Here is a 14,154-nt window from a genome sequence, read left to right as displayed (position 1 = left end):
GTGAGAAAGTCTGTAACGTTACCCACCAATGTCAACAGCTACAGTCTTGCAATAATAATAATAATAATAATAATAATAATAATAATAATAATAATAATAATAATAATAATAATATTTTGATTATTAAGGAAACAGTGACAGAAGTAAAGGTGACAGCAATAGAAGAGTTAGAGATGAGTCTCAGAGCCCCAGTAAGATGTTTTGTACCTCAATGTCCCGGAGGTCCCTGCTCAGCATTCTAGCCATGCTTCGGGTTTTTTTTTTCAAGGAAATTGAGCTTTTAACGAAATAAACGAAGAACAGAAAACGCAATTCAACAGTCTCACTGAACTGTTTAAAGTCCTTATTGCTTCATCAAGTACAGAGTAGCAGGCAACATCTAAAAAAGAAGACTAATCCATTTAGTTCCGGGATTTCCGTGTTTGCAATATCGAAATTATTTTTCTGAGGTATGTTTTGGAGATTTGTTTAAGAAATAATAATAAAAAAAATCACTGACAGCACCGAACCGATTATTTGTGGTGCCAAAACAAACATCAGCTGTATTAAAGTAAAAGAAGTAATCCCGTTTCGGGTACTACAGTATTTTGGTTAAATCTATGCTGTGATTGTAATGGTAGATCCCAGAGTGAGGCATTCTGCTACAAACTTTACTGAACGTTTGTACTAGTGTTTTGTGTGGAGGGCGTATTACTAAAAGGTGGGAGGGCTTTGGCTGACTGAGCGGTCGAGTAGATAAGTTTTTTTTATGTAAACAAGTTCAGTCTAGTACGTTTGGATACGCTTCTATATTCATGAACATTACCCAGCAAACGTCTTAACGGACCACGATCAAAGAGAAAGTATATGATTTAGCTTTTCTTGGCTGTTTTTAATGATGTGGTATACAGTACCTAATCAGAAAATGGGAATTTGAGCTAATAATGAAAAGATACAGTAGTCGTCTGCCCAACAATGTATTGGACAGTTAGTACTGTATGTTTTGGTAACTTTTTTTGCGAAAGCAGAGAATAATCTACCTTTTAAATTACACTTTACTTCCCTTTTTTTTTTACTGATTTTAGACTGGCTAAAACACACAGATGTATTATCATGCCTTTTTATTAAAAACAGTGTGTGCAGTTTGCAGTCATCCTAGGATTAAATGTATATTTGGCTTTCCACCTCAATAATGACCTCAAGTACACATATTTCCAAATCAAATCTCTAGCCTATTTTATTTATTGTAAAAATACATATTCATACAATTATGTGTGACATACAGTAAATGAAAAAAGCAATCTTAAATATTTTTTCTAATATGTTGAAAACATTTACTTATAATAGACATCAGTCCATAAGATGCTTGTATTATGCAAAATGTGTTTCTAAAAACATGTTCAATACTTTATTAAGAAATATTGCAACACAAAAAAAATGGTATATGGTAAAAGATTCAATAATCATCACTCTCATCTTTTTGCATTGAATGGGCATTGTCCAAAAGTATTTTTACTAAGTAAAAATCTATTTTTTTTATGTTAACTGATCACAATCAGGGGCACATGACAATTACACTCACTGAAGACAGGTGGCAGAAGGCAACTGACCTAAAATTATTTGGTTTGATTTAATGAACTGATTTTTCCCCCTTTTATACTGTATTTAACAAGAATACACAATCCACAAAACAATGATTGTGAATAGAACTCTAAAAAAAACATTTTAAGTTGTAATCACTATTTCTGACATACAGAAAATGCACTTTATAATCATGTTACATGCTGTAGAGCTGATATTTTCTTTAGGGCTGCAGGGTGATACAGCGGTTAGGATTTCTCCCTTACAATGCAGGGTCCTGGGTTTGAATTCAGGACCTGGGGTGCTGTCTGCAAGAAGTTCATATTTTCTCCCCATGTTTGCATGGGTTTCCTCCAGGTACATCGGTCTCCTCCCACAGTCCAAAGATATACTTACAGTATAGGTTATTTGGCCTCTGAGAATATTGGCCTTGTTTGTGTCTGTCTGGCGTCCTATCCAGGGTGTGACCTACCTATTGCCCATTGTACGTCAGGATAAGCTCTGGCTTCACTGCGACCCTGAATTGGAGGAAGTAGTCAGAAAATGGATGGATACATTTTCCCATTGCCCCCCCACCTATCTCCATTTTTTTAGACCTACTGGAATCATGAAAGCTCAACAGCTCTGGAGAGGAACATTTGTTGACAGTGTCCAGATGTGAACAGCCATTCTGTAGCCACAGAGCAGCAGATTAACTAAAGAAAATTTACAGTATTTTATGTAAAACTTATTTATTTATTTTTTCATTGACACATCTGTTATAGAAAGAGCTCTATTTTCCCCTAAAGCCCACCGCCGTGTTCAATAATTACGGCTCGTGCATCTGTTATAACTTGAGTATTGTCAAGGCTTAACAGAGTGTTATAAGACTGATAACTTATGCTGCACAAAATATCGTGTGTAGAAACATACAGTAGTAGAAGTAAACACAGGGGATAAGGAGCAAAGTAGAAATAAATCTCCAATTAAAGAAAAACTTTTTTTTTTCATTTTTAGCGATTTCACAATAGTGTTGGATATGGTACTGTACATTAGCATAAAATAATAAAATTAGACATTTTAATATGGTATGGAATGGTGCAGCTACAGTACATTATTTCTTGATACAAACTGCATTCATTATTTTGTATAAAATCAGATTAATTAATTAACATTCTGTATGTACCTTCACATATGCAGATTTTTCACTAGTGCTGTCTGTCACCTGTGCGATTCCAATTTAGAACCAAGAACTTGAGACACCTCTTTAGACAAAGGGTTGTATGAGTATGGTAAGAGATAAACCGCCATGTTGTTAAAGCCCAAACCCTGACTTGTTTTCAAAAACAGCTAGATGAGATCCTATTAGATACTAACTACTAAAAAGGCTGAATGGGTCTAATGATCTCCTTTGGTTTCTCTGCTTTCTAATGTTTTTTTTTTTCTAATGTTTTTAGTCAATAGACAGATTACATTAAAATGTACATTTTATGGTTTACTTACACTTTTCACCTTTTATTCTCACATGCCATTGTCCATTCTAGACTATGGCAATAAAATGAAGTTGTAATGCAGAAGCACAGATGCATGGACATACTGTACAGTACAGTACAATCCCAAGGCAGATTAAGAATTTCAGTGAGTTCCAGTGAGTTTTAAACAAGTACTATGCCTCTTTTAACAGCTTGTAAATAATAGTAGATCCTTGATTATTCTAATTAGTTGGAAGCAGACCAGTGTCTAACTAAACTGATTATTTGATGACTGAAAGTCATCATTGAAACATACACTGAATAAGCAGCTTTGAACCATCAAATACAGTATGTAGAATAAAATATCAAATAAAATCAAGCCTAAAAAAGGACATCCTTCTCATGGATTATTCAGAGAGTGAAGCATTTTGAAATCCAATATAATTTAGTTTCTCAGGTTGTTCTTTGAAAACCAACAACAAATTATGTGTTGGTTATTACACACCTGTTAACATCTGTATGTGTAATTTGAACAAATAATGAATACTGCCACTTTCAGTATGACATTACTCACAATTAATCTCTGCACAAATGTTTCACATTTCTTAAAGGGGATTGAGCTAATTGCAGAAATGCACAAGTCATACAGTCTTATGTAAATTTATGAATGAATGCATGATATCCTTCCAGCACATTAGGAGCAAAATGTTATTCTTAGAAAAATATGGGAAATCAAACACCAGTTTAACATGTAATTGTTATGTGCCTGACACTACTTAATATAATAAGAGTATAAAAATGCATACTCTTTTATCCATATATATTGAAATTATCGAGGACTGGGAAGCTTTTCTGTGTACCACAGTTATCTGGTGCAGTTTGTGAACAGCCCTTCAGTCATAGATGCTGATAGGTATCATGGCTCAGAAGCCTGTTATTTTCAACAGGAATTCATTAATATAAAAAAGGTTTTTATGGGTAGGAAAAATATAAGGAATCATATCAACACTATGCCAGTTTGGCATCTGAATAAAAGTGTTGCATTAACCTTTTCCATTTTCCTTTACTTATAATTCAAATATGCCAAATGCAGTTTCTAAAGTTTGTGAAATGCATGCCATATTTCTGTCCATATGTACTATCTGGCTATTTTAATCATCAAGGCACTATCAAACGGTTCCGGATTTCCTATTTAAAATGAGTACCTGTATATCAAAATATAATAAGTAAGGGTGAAAAAAGTATTATGTATATCTATCCATTAAGATTTTCACCTGTCAGATTAACCTCATACATGCATAACCATTAAATTGATGGCTGCAAATACTGTATCAGTACACCTCAGCAGTTTGGATACTCACACTCATGTGGCATTTGAACCTGGACAACATGTTTTGTAGGCTCAAGGATAAAGTGTAGATAATGGATTGATTTATGTATATTTAAACACATCACCCTTTTCACCTCACAAACAAAGATTCTGGCTTTTGCTGACTCATCATCAATGTGTTGATCTTTGATTATGGGGATGTCATTCTTTCATCAGGTGAAGTAATGTCAGCCAAAATTAATTTATAGCACATATAAACTAAGTTCTAAAAACATAATATGATTAGCAGCACAGATGGCCAATTTTAATCACAAAAGAGTAGCAACCCATACTGTAGATATGTGCGAAAAAAACCTTTATTAAATTCTAAAACGTTTAACAACATCACTGTCATGTAATAGATCTTTCCTTGGACAGATTTTTTCCCTTACATGCTTAGCGGTTTATCTTCCAGAATACAGAGAATGGGAGGAAGATAAAAACACTTTATGCCAATAGAAAAGAAAAACAGTTGTTTGATTCAGTACCATTATTCATTCATTTAAAATGACTGAATATCTTTAATGAGACTATGAATGTGCACATATTTTCTGTCAATGTTCCTTAATTTGCAGCATCATTAGATGTTATTACTCTTTACAACAAATACATTTTTAATATTTGGGATATAGAAGTTTCATTACAATGTATATTTTATGATGTCATTAGAGTAAATTATGCAATTCATCCTGAAGTCCTGAAGTGACTATTGCACTTTACAGCTGATACCATGTAAGTATTCCTCCTCTGTTTTGAAGAACAATATTTCTTTAATTAAATATTTTTGACAGCATATACCACAACTATTCATATCTAAGAATCCATCCATTTTCTAAACACCTCTTCTAATTCAGGGTCACAGGGAAGTCGGAACCTTTCCTGACAAGCAAAGGGTGCAGGGCAGGGTACACCCTGGACAGGACACCAGTCCATCACGGGGTACACACAAACACCAGGGCCAGATTTTCTGTATGTCTTTGTGAAAGGAAACCAGAGCACCTGGATGACACCGATGCGAACATGGGTCGAACATACAAACTCCATTCAGATAGCATCCAAGGAATTGAACCCTGGGCCCCAGAGTTAAAGCTAGCAATGCTATCCTCTGCACCACCATGCTACCCATATCTAATAATGTACAGTTTTACATAAAGCATCATTTGAATAATAAATATACCGTGTAACGATTTAAACAAAAAACAGTTTAGGTTGTGTGTATACAGTACAGTAAACAGTGCCCAATTTTTATTGTAAGTAAACATGAGTCTTGTAGCTTAATCTTAGCCTCATCTCTCAGCCTTGTATCTGTATATTTTGTTTTGTTAAAACAACTCGGTCCCTGTCATTTGAGATAACACAGAAGTCAATAACCTAAGTAAAAAAAAATTAAGATTCACAAATCACATCCATTCCTGCCTACTTTACTATTAACCTATGGTGTTAGAAGGGAACTATCTTTAGCTATTGAAAATTGAACCTACTGTACATGGCATTTTAGAAAAACACGCTATTAAGTATTGGCAGCATTTGTTGATGTTAAATCAAGTACCATTAGAGATTAGCTGGCAAGTAGCACTGCTTCATGATAGAGAAGTTTTTAGTTTTTTTTACTTCAGTGGTATGCCAAATGGTAATTAAATGGTCTTGGGGATCAGAGATGTCACAGCATGCATAAGACTGTTTTTTGTGACCTCTAAGACCAAAGGACAAGTTGTTCCATTAACTAAATGATTAATGGGGGTGTTGTAAGGCACAAGCTAGAACTGAGCATGTGTCTTTGGAGAGAAACAGGTTAGAGGTTAGTCAAACATAAGATTAGAACATAATTTCAATACCGTGTACAGTATGAAGTTCAATGTGCTTTTCAAAAGAAATACACACCGATACAATTCGGCTGTACGCAAAATTACCTACCATTGGACCTGGTATTCATTTCACAATTATGCTTATTGTTTATAGACTGAGTTATTCCATATCCACCATAGTGAAACCACCTGTCCATGAACAGTCAGATTTAAAAGAAACCAGATGAAGAAAAATAGGTAAAATAGTATAAATAGGTGTAAGTAGAGGTTTTATTCATAATAAGTGAAACATGTAACACACAGGCATACAGCAGGTTGCAGCTAGGTTTTTCCATCAACAAAGGGATTAGTAAAAAAGGTGAATCTACAGAAAATCTGAAGTCAAATTACATCACACAGCATATACAGTACACAGAGTATAAGAATTTACTTATACGGGATAAACAGAAATGGTTACTAATGCTATACATTATGTTGCATTTTTGTTTATTTTTGCATTTTTTTCAAACAATAAATTATTTTTTGAGACATAAGATGAAGGTAAACAGAAAAGAAAGCTTTTTGCATAGAAATGGTAAATGCTTAAATAGAAGGTCTCAAATCATTCAGAACTTGCCCTCACCTGGCAGTTATACAGTAGGTTTGAACTCTGATGTTGATAATGCTGATGATAAAGGTTTTTGTTTCAGAGGGAATTCTTGCCTTAACTCAATGGAAAGCCAATATCAAATACTGAGCCTTGAACTGGGTATGATCATGCCCGAAATGTGTTTCAGTGGACATTTTCGCTTACTAAATAATAAAACTATCTATATTGTAATAATCAATAACCAGTTAGGATACTAAATACTTTGAGCCACTCAAAAGTTCTCATTCCTTTGAAACCTGTTTCTGATGACTGTCAGTTTACTATCAGATAAGGAAATGTGTATTGCTAGTATACTGTTTTGAAGTAAAAACTGTAATAGGAAGAAATAGATTCCTATCAATAATAAATCAAATTTATGAAAAATCACTTTCACTGAAAAACTGCTTAGGGACCTACAAGTTTCAGCAGAGTTCATTTGGTTGTATGTCTGGGTACATGACCTCCATATCATTATATATGATGGAATAAAGCGATATCATGATTTCACAAGCCACAATGTTGTTGTTTTTTAATCTCCAAAGAGAATTATTGTCAACTTCAATTTTTCCTTTTGCTCTACCTGATATTATGAGTATCAGATCATTTCAATCAAAGCTCATTTTTATTCATCAGCCCAGCAGGTGGATTACTTGCTGTTCACATTTTTGAAGATTTAGAAATGCTTCCTGACTGTCAAATACCTTGTTTTTCAGATCCGAAACATTTGTTCTCTCTTTTGTCCCCCATGTTTTCTATGTCTCCAGCTAAAGGAGTATGAGTTTACTTAAAGCTTTAGAACGCTGCACAGTACTACAGTACAAACCACAAGGAGTAATCAATCTGAAGAAGGTTGTGATCACAAAATATTAAAATATAACAAACTTATACTGTACCACATATGATCTACTACCAAATCCAAACCCATTACAAAATTATTATTCTCCAAAACCAATATACAAATCAAAATAGCCTTCTAAAGAGGTTTGTTTTGTTTTTTAAACTATTTTTTTCAAAATCTTACCAAGTACACTCCCTGTATCTCATATATCTACAATGATCATTATTTACTATTATGTAGACTGGTATTATTGGAGAGAGAACTGAAATCAAGATCTTAAATCCACGATAAATCTTATTTTCATATGCTTGTCAATTTTGTATTTATACACAAAACTCTCAAATTGTCACCTAAAACTCTTTGTGACTCTACAGTACCTATCACTTTAATTCTGAAGTTGTGTATGATAATCACAGTAATTTCTGACATGTAAGTTCAAATGTGGTATCTTTATGCCTTATTATTCTGTTTAATCTCTAATGTTGTGTGAAACCATGTACAGATGTCTGCTTCTGCTTTCCACATTATCTGAGTCCAAACTTTATTTTAGCAATACATTGATACATGGTATTAAATTCTGAGGACAAGAGATATGTTGCAGACCTCCAGGAGTATACTGTAGATTCTCTATATGAACACAATAACCACTGTATCAATAGTTCGGTCACATCCTAAAAATATGTGTTATAGAAAAAAATGTGTTCGCGTTTGGTGTATCTCACCCAGCGGAGGGAATGGCAGCCTAACTGTAAGCATGTGACAGAATCTCACCTCTCTTTCATGAGGAATGAGCTGGAGAGCTGCTGCAAGGGTGAAGATGACATGGCAGGAAAAGACAAATGTAAGATAGTGGAAGATAAGAATCTGACTTCCTCCCAAATTTCTGATAAATACTCCATTTTCCATTTAGAAATCTAATTTACATTTTGAGACATTTTTCTCACCATTTATTGTCCGTAGTAAATGTATTTGCACCTGACAACTATGAATTTTCTGGTGGAGATTATACTGAGTAAATGATTCCCGCACACAGAACCCATATATTTTGGAACATCTCATGAAAACTGGGTGACAAACAGTATCGAGTGAGCCTTTAGCTATATCAAGATTAATAAAAATAAAACTCACACAGAAATAAAGCCAATGCTCAATTTGCGATTCAGGCATAGGGTGTGACACACTTTTTGGAACATAATCATCTTTGTTTTCCCCCCTGAATTAATACAGTAAATGCCATAAAAAGAAACCCACAAGCTTTTTTAAACTGAAGAAGCTGATACCTTAAAAGGTTTATACAGTATTTGAAAATTGGAAGTGGTTTTATCTCCTACCATTTCTATTCACTTTGTGAGGCAAGACATTTCCTTTCAAAAGCATCTTGAAGTAGCCTGTTAATGACATTTTATGTGGCCTTTCACACTTTTTACTCACTTTCATGTTATGATATGAGCATTTTGTTAGGTCATGTGCTCATGTATCCCATACTACCGAGCCATGAGCACCTTAAGAAATCCAAGCCAAGAAAATTAAATGTGCCATAAATGAACCTAGTACTTACCATACTATAATCATTGTTACATCAACATACATAAAGTTTAACTGCCTAAAGCACAAAATCAGCTGGATAGCTGTCTAATGTTTATGCTTCAACAGTGAGCTGAATAAAAAAAAATTGTATCCATTATCAGAAGACTGCTTTTTTTCCCTAATAACGGTCATGGCGCTCTGGAGCTTATCCTGAAGGTACAGGGCACAAGGCAGGATGAAAAGAGTTACAGATGTGTGCAAACATCACTTTACTGGGATACAAAACATGTACAGTAACTTAATGTCTCATTTAGCAAATTGGCATTTATCCTGGAAACATTATTATTTTCCTCCAAAACACTATATGTCAATTATTGGAATGCACATAAATATTTTGAGAGAAATGGAACATAAAAAGCAATAGAAGAGGAAGTAAATTAAAAGTAGTAAAATCTAATACCTATGTTAATATATTGTAAATCCCCGTCTCTGACATTCTGGGGGAGGGTTTAATTTTAATGTGCAATAGAGGTTCGTAGTGCTGCAGGTAGCTGTGTATTTTGGTGCTATGGTGATATTTGAGTAATATGAATCTTTGAAGAAAGAAGCTGAAGAAATGGAAAAACAAAATGTTAAATTTAAGTATTCAAATCACAGTATAAATTGACCGTAGATTTGATATTTTTGTTGTTATGGTACTACAGTACCTCTTTGTAACTGAAAGTCAGAAATGTATATGTCTTTTCTGGGATACATAATTTATGTACTGTATCATTTAAGCTAAATCATATATGAATTACAATTGTACTGTAAGTACAGTGAATCATTATATAAAGCTATACCTAGTTTTTTTTTCTTTTTGGGGAAAGGGTTATTTATTAATGCCATTGTAGATTCAAAAATACATTACATACTGTATGTATTACATATCTGAATTACACATATTCAAAATGTATTTGTCCTCTAGACACTACATTCCTCTGATCCACATACTAACTCTATGGATCTTGAAACTGCAATGATATATTTTTAAAAATACAATATATGTCGTCTCTTGTGATGGAATTGTGACTTCATGGTAAATCATTTTATCCCATATCAATCTTCTTTTTCAAAGTAATTGAGCTGTAATCTAATTGGCATTAGGAACCCAGACACAATTAAATATTATCAAAGTGATGTTTTCTAAAGTGGAATGTGCCAGATGTTACATTCCGCAGGGGTAATCTGTCACATTTGTACCCTAAATCAATCAGAATTACCTTGATTAAAGCAATCTTTATCATATTAATCAGCCTATGTACCCTTTTGGGGCTGAATTGATACCCACCTCTGTGATGAAACCATAGATAAGGAATTGATAAAGACTTTGATCAAGAATTTAACTAAACAGATAAAAGTTACAGTATACTGTATATTGGTATCATAAATGATCAGCTTTATTTGTGAAATCCCATGAACTCAGTATTTTGTTTTTCCAAGGTGGAAAACTACTCAAACAATTAACACAAACTACTCCATCTATCCATCAATCGATTTCAGGGCTGTGGGGTAGCTGGAGCCAACTTTTCCAGAAGCCAATTAGCCTACCAGTAAGTCTTTGGACTGTGGAAGGATACCAAAGCACCTGGAAGGAACCCATACAAACACATATTGCTTAAGTATTGGAAATATTATTATGTTTGTGGCCAAACATGAGTTGTTGATGTAAAATGCACACTGTTGCACTTTCAATTGCATCAGCATAAAATGGAACCTAAGAACTATGCCTCTACAGGAGATCGTGTGACACCTTTTCTGGTTATAATGTTCTTACCAGCAGTTGTATGGTTTGTCTTGACCCTTTTTTAATGTATTAATGGAGCATGATTTGATAAATAAAACATATTTTACTTTTTATTTCTTAATATGTGTTTTGTAAATGTACTAAATTTAAGCATGTCACGATTGCATGCCCCTCCTCTTAAGGGCGTTTCAGCCCTTCCATGTTTGCCTCATTCCCCGCACCTGCTCCTTGTTCCAGCCCCTTTTCAGATCCCCCTTAAAAACCAGACACAGACGCCAATCTGGGCTCTGCATTCGTTCCCGTATCATGCGAGCCTGGGTTCTGGATGCGTCTGGCTCCATCATGGTTTTAAGTTCTGTTCCCATTCCCGTTCCCCCTGCCAGTCCTGATCTTGGATGGATCACCTGGCCATGGACTTTTGCCTTGTTTTTGGACTTCTTTTTGGACTCCCAGGATTGTTTGCCTCGCTACACTTTCCCCGATCACCAGCACTCCTTGGACACGCCCCCCTATTTTTATTCCCGTATCCTGCATGACTTTTTCAAAGTGTTTCCTCACTCAACCCCAGATTTTGTCGTCCACATAGGGTCCGGAAAGAATGCTTTCGTGACAAAGCACTAAGAAAAAATAGAATGGATATATATTTCTTTTCAAAAGACAATTTATACTGCAATGAAGGCAAAAAATAATGTAAATTTCCAGTACTACAGCAGTAAAAGAACACAGAAAGTGAGAATAAATAGTATGTGAGGACAGGGATATTGATAGGGGATTAATAACAGAAGACAACAAATATATAGTTAACATTCTAAATGAATATTTCATTCAGGTATTTGCAATAGATGTCAATATCATGCCGCATGTTATAGATCAAGCTCCAGCAGTGCTGTAATATTAACATAATTGATACATAATTGTTCTAGAAAGGCTCGGATGGTTAAAAACAAATTAAGGGTCCAGATGGTATTATCCAAGTAGTACTGAGAAAATGAGAATTGTTAGTCATAGACCCCTATCTTGAATATTTCAGCTCTCACATAGAGTAGGAGCAGTACCCAAGGATTGGAAAAGCACAAATGTGACACCAATCCACAAAAGGGGCACAGAGCTGAAAGAGGAAACTACCGACAAATCAATCGTCTTGTACTGGAAGAAAAAATGGAATTAATAGTTAAAGGTAAATTAGAAGAACACCTAGAAAACAAGCATGTTTTAAGAAACAGGCTGGAATTTGTCAAACAAGAAAAAGTCATATTAGAGGGCACTAAAGCATATGACATGATATATTTAGATTTCCAGAATGAATTTAATAAGGTCCCTCATAAAAAGTTGATTCTCCGGTATAAGTCATATGAATCCAAGGTAGGTATACTGTACCTGTATGTAGATGGAACAAGAAACAGTGTGTTAACCTAAGGGACATACTGTAACCTCTAATGGGGCAAGTAGTGTGTAGGGACCTATTTTTTCCTGATCTACTGTATATCAACAATCTATGTTATGGTATAGTTAGCAAACTAGCCAAATTTGATGATGATACTAGAATGTGGAGAACGGCAAACACAGAAACAACAGAAAGAGAATTACAAAAAGTCTTAGACAAAATTATAGATTGGGCTGACATTTGGTAAATGAAATTCAGCATTGTGCAAAGCGATGGTCACAGTTGTGGTAGGAACATGCATTATACATACTGGATCTCATGGGAGCTTATAAACTACACACAAAAGGGATCCTGGGTGTTTATGAAGGTTGTTTTATGTCATCATTGAGAAAATATTGAGAAGCAATAAAAAAAGCAGGATGCTGAGGTATATACTGTAGCAAAAAGTTAAGTCATTTGCCAAACCGCTTTATACCATATGGTGTCGTGGGAAGCTGGAACCTACCCTGGGGTAGGGTACACCCTGGATGGGGCGCCAGTCCATTGCAGGGCAAGTGCAAGCCAATCATACATTGGGACAATTTGTAGGCCACGGTAAAGGCAGAGGGGGGAAATGCAGAAATAACTCCTTACTCTTATTGAGAAATGCACAGGAATCTTTAATGACTGCTGAGAGTCTGGACCTTGGTTTAACATCTCATCAGAAAGATGGCACCCACTACAGTATAGTGTCCCCATCACTATATCAGGACATTAGAACCCACACAGACCACAGGGAGGGCAGCCCCCGCTGGTCCCACTAACACCACTTCCAGCTGCAACCATTACTTCCCCAGATGTCTCCCATCCATCTACTGACCAGGCTCAACTCTGCTTAGCTTCAGTAGGTAGCCTGTTGAAAGCTGCAGGGTGATATGGCTGCTGTCTTTATAGCACAAAGTGTGGAATGTAAATCCAGGCTTTCCAACACACAAATAATACCTGATCTAGAATATTGTCTTCCATTTTGTTTGCCATAACACAAAAAAAATATTACTGACTTAAAGAGTTAAAGAGTTCAAAGAAGAACAAACAAAATGATTTGGGTCTCAGGAACTGTTGTTTACAAACAGGTTGAAGGAACTACATTTCTTCAACCTACACAAGAGGTAGATGAGAGCAAATTGAAGTATATAAATTCCTAAGGTATAGCTAGGTTCAACATAACGGACTGTTTCACACTCCGTAAGGATACAAGAACATTGGGCCACAGCTGGAAACATAAGGAGAATTCATTTAGGACAGAACAAGAAACACCTCATTACTGAAAGAGTAGTTGTATTTTAAACAGGCTTCTCAGCCTGGTGTTTGAGGTCCAAACACGTTTTAGAAATGACAAAGTTTAAGATTTACTCAAGTACTAAACTAAAGAACAAGCAGTGTGAGGTGGATGGCCCACCAACTTTGCAGACCTTTCTCATGTTCTAATTGGAAATATATTTTATAATGCTATGCTTTCACTAGCTTTGATCTCAAGGAACAGCCTTAAAGCTGTCCCTGTGGTCGGTCACTGGGGCGGGACACCAAGAGAAAGTTAAGTGTATAGAACTACTGTATATTTTTCATTATTCCATTTAAACATAGTTAAACATCAAGAAAGCTCCTTAAACTTGCATTTTCAGCAAATAATTGGAGCAGAAATGTTCCCAAACAACACCTGAACTATTTATATGGAAGAAAACCATGTTGTTTTTATATTTTGTGTGTTGAAATAAGTGATTTCCCTGTAAAGAAGAAAAGAAGAAATTCAAGGACACACTTTGGTCA

General features: G+C 35.1%; 1 protein-coding gene across 1 annotated transcript in view; it reads right to left on the bottom strand.

Annotated features, from left to right (window-relative positions):
* LOC102688311 (dihydropyrimidine dehydrogenase [NADP(+)]) overlaps positions 1-649 on the bottom strand; it is a 201,412-nt gene extending 200,763 nt beyond the window's left edge. Inside the window, exon 1 of the mRNA XM_006634975.3 lies at positions 208-649. Within this exon, the coding sequence (XP_006635038.2) occupies positions 208-246 (39 nt within the window). The 5' untranslated portion in view covers positions 247-649. The remainder of the gene's footprint in view (positions 1-207) is intronic.
* Positions 650-14,154: the final 13,505 nt, after the last annotated feature.

The sequence above is a fragment of the Lepisosteus oculatus genome, chromosome 9 (assembly GCF_040954835.1).
Source record: "Lepisosteus oculatus isolate fLepOcu1 chromosome 9, fLepOcu1.hap2, whole genome shotgun sequence".
NCBI lineage: Eukaryota > Metazoa > Chordata > Actinopteri > Semionotiformes > Lepisosteidae > Lepisosteus > Lepisosteus oculatus.
Note: the sequence above shows the minus strand (reverse complement) of the source record. Positions and strands in the feature narration are given on the sequence as shown.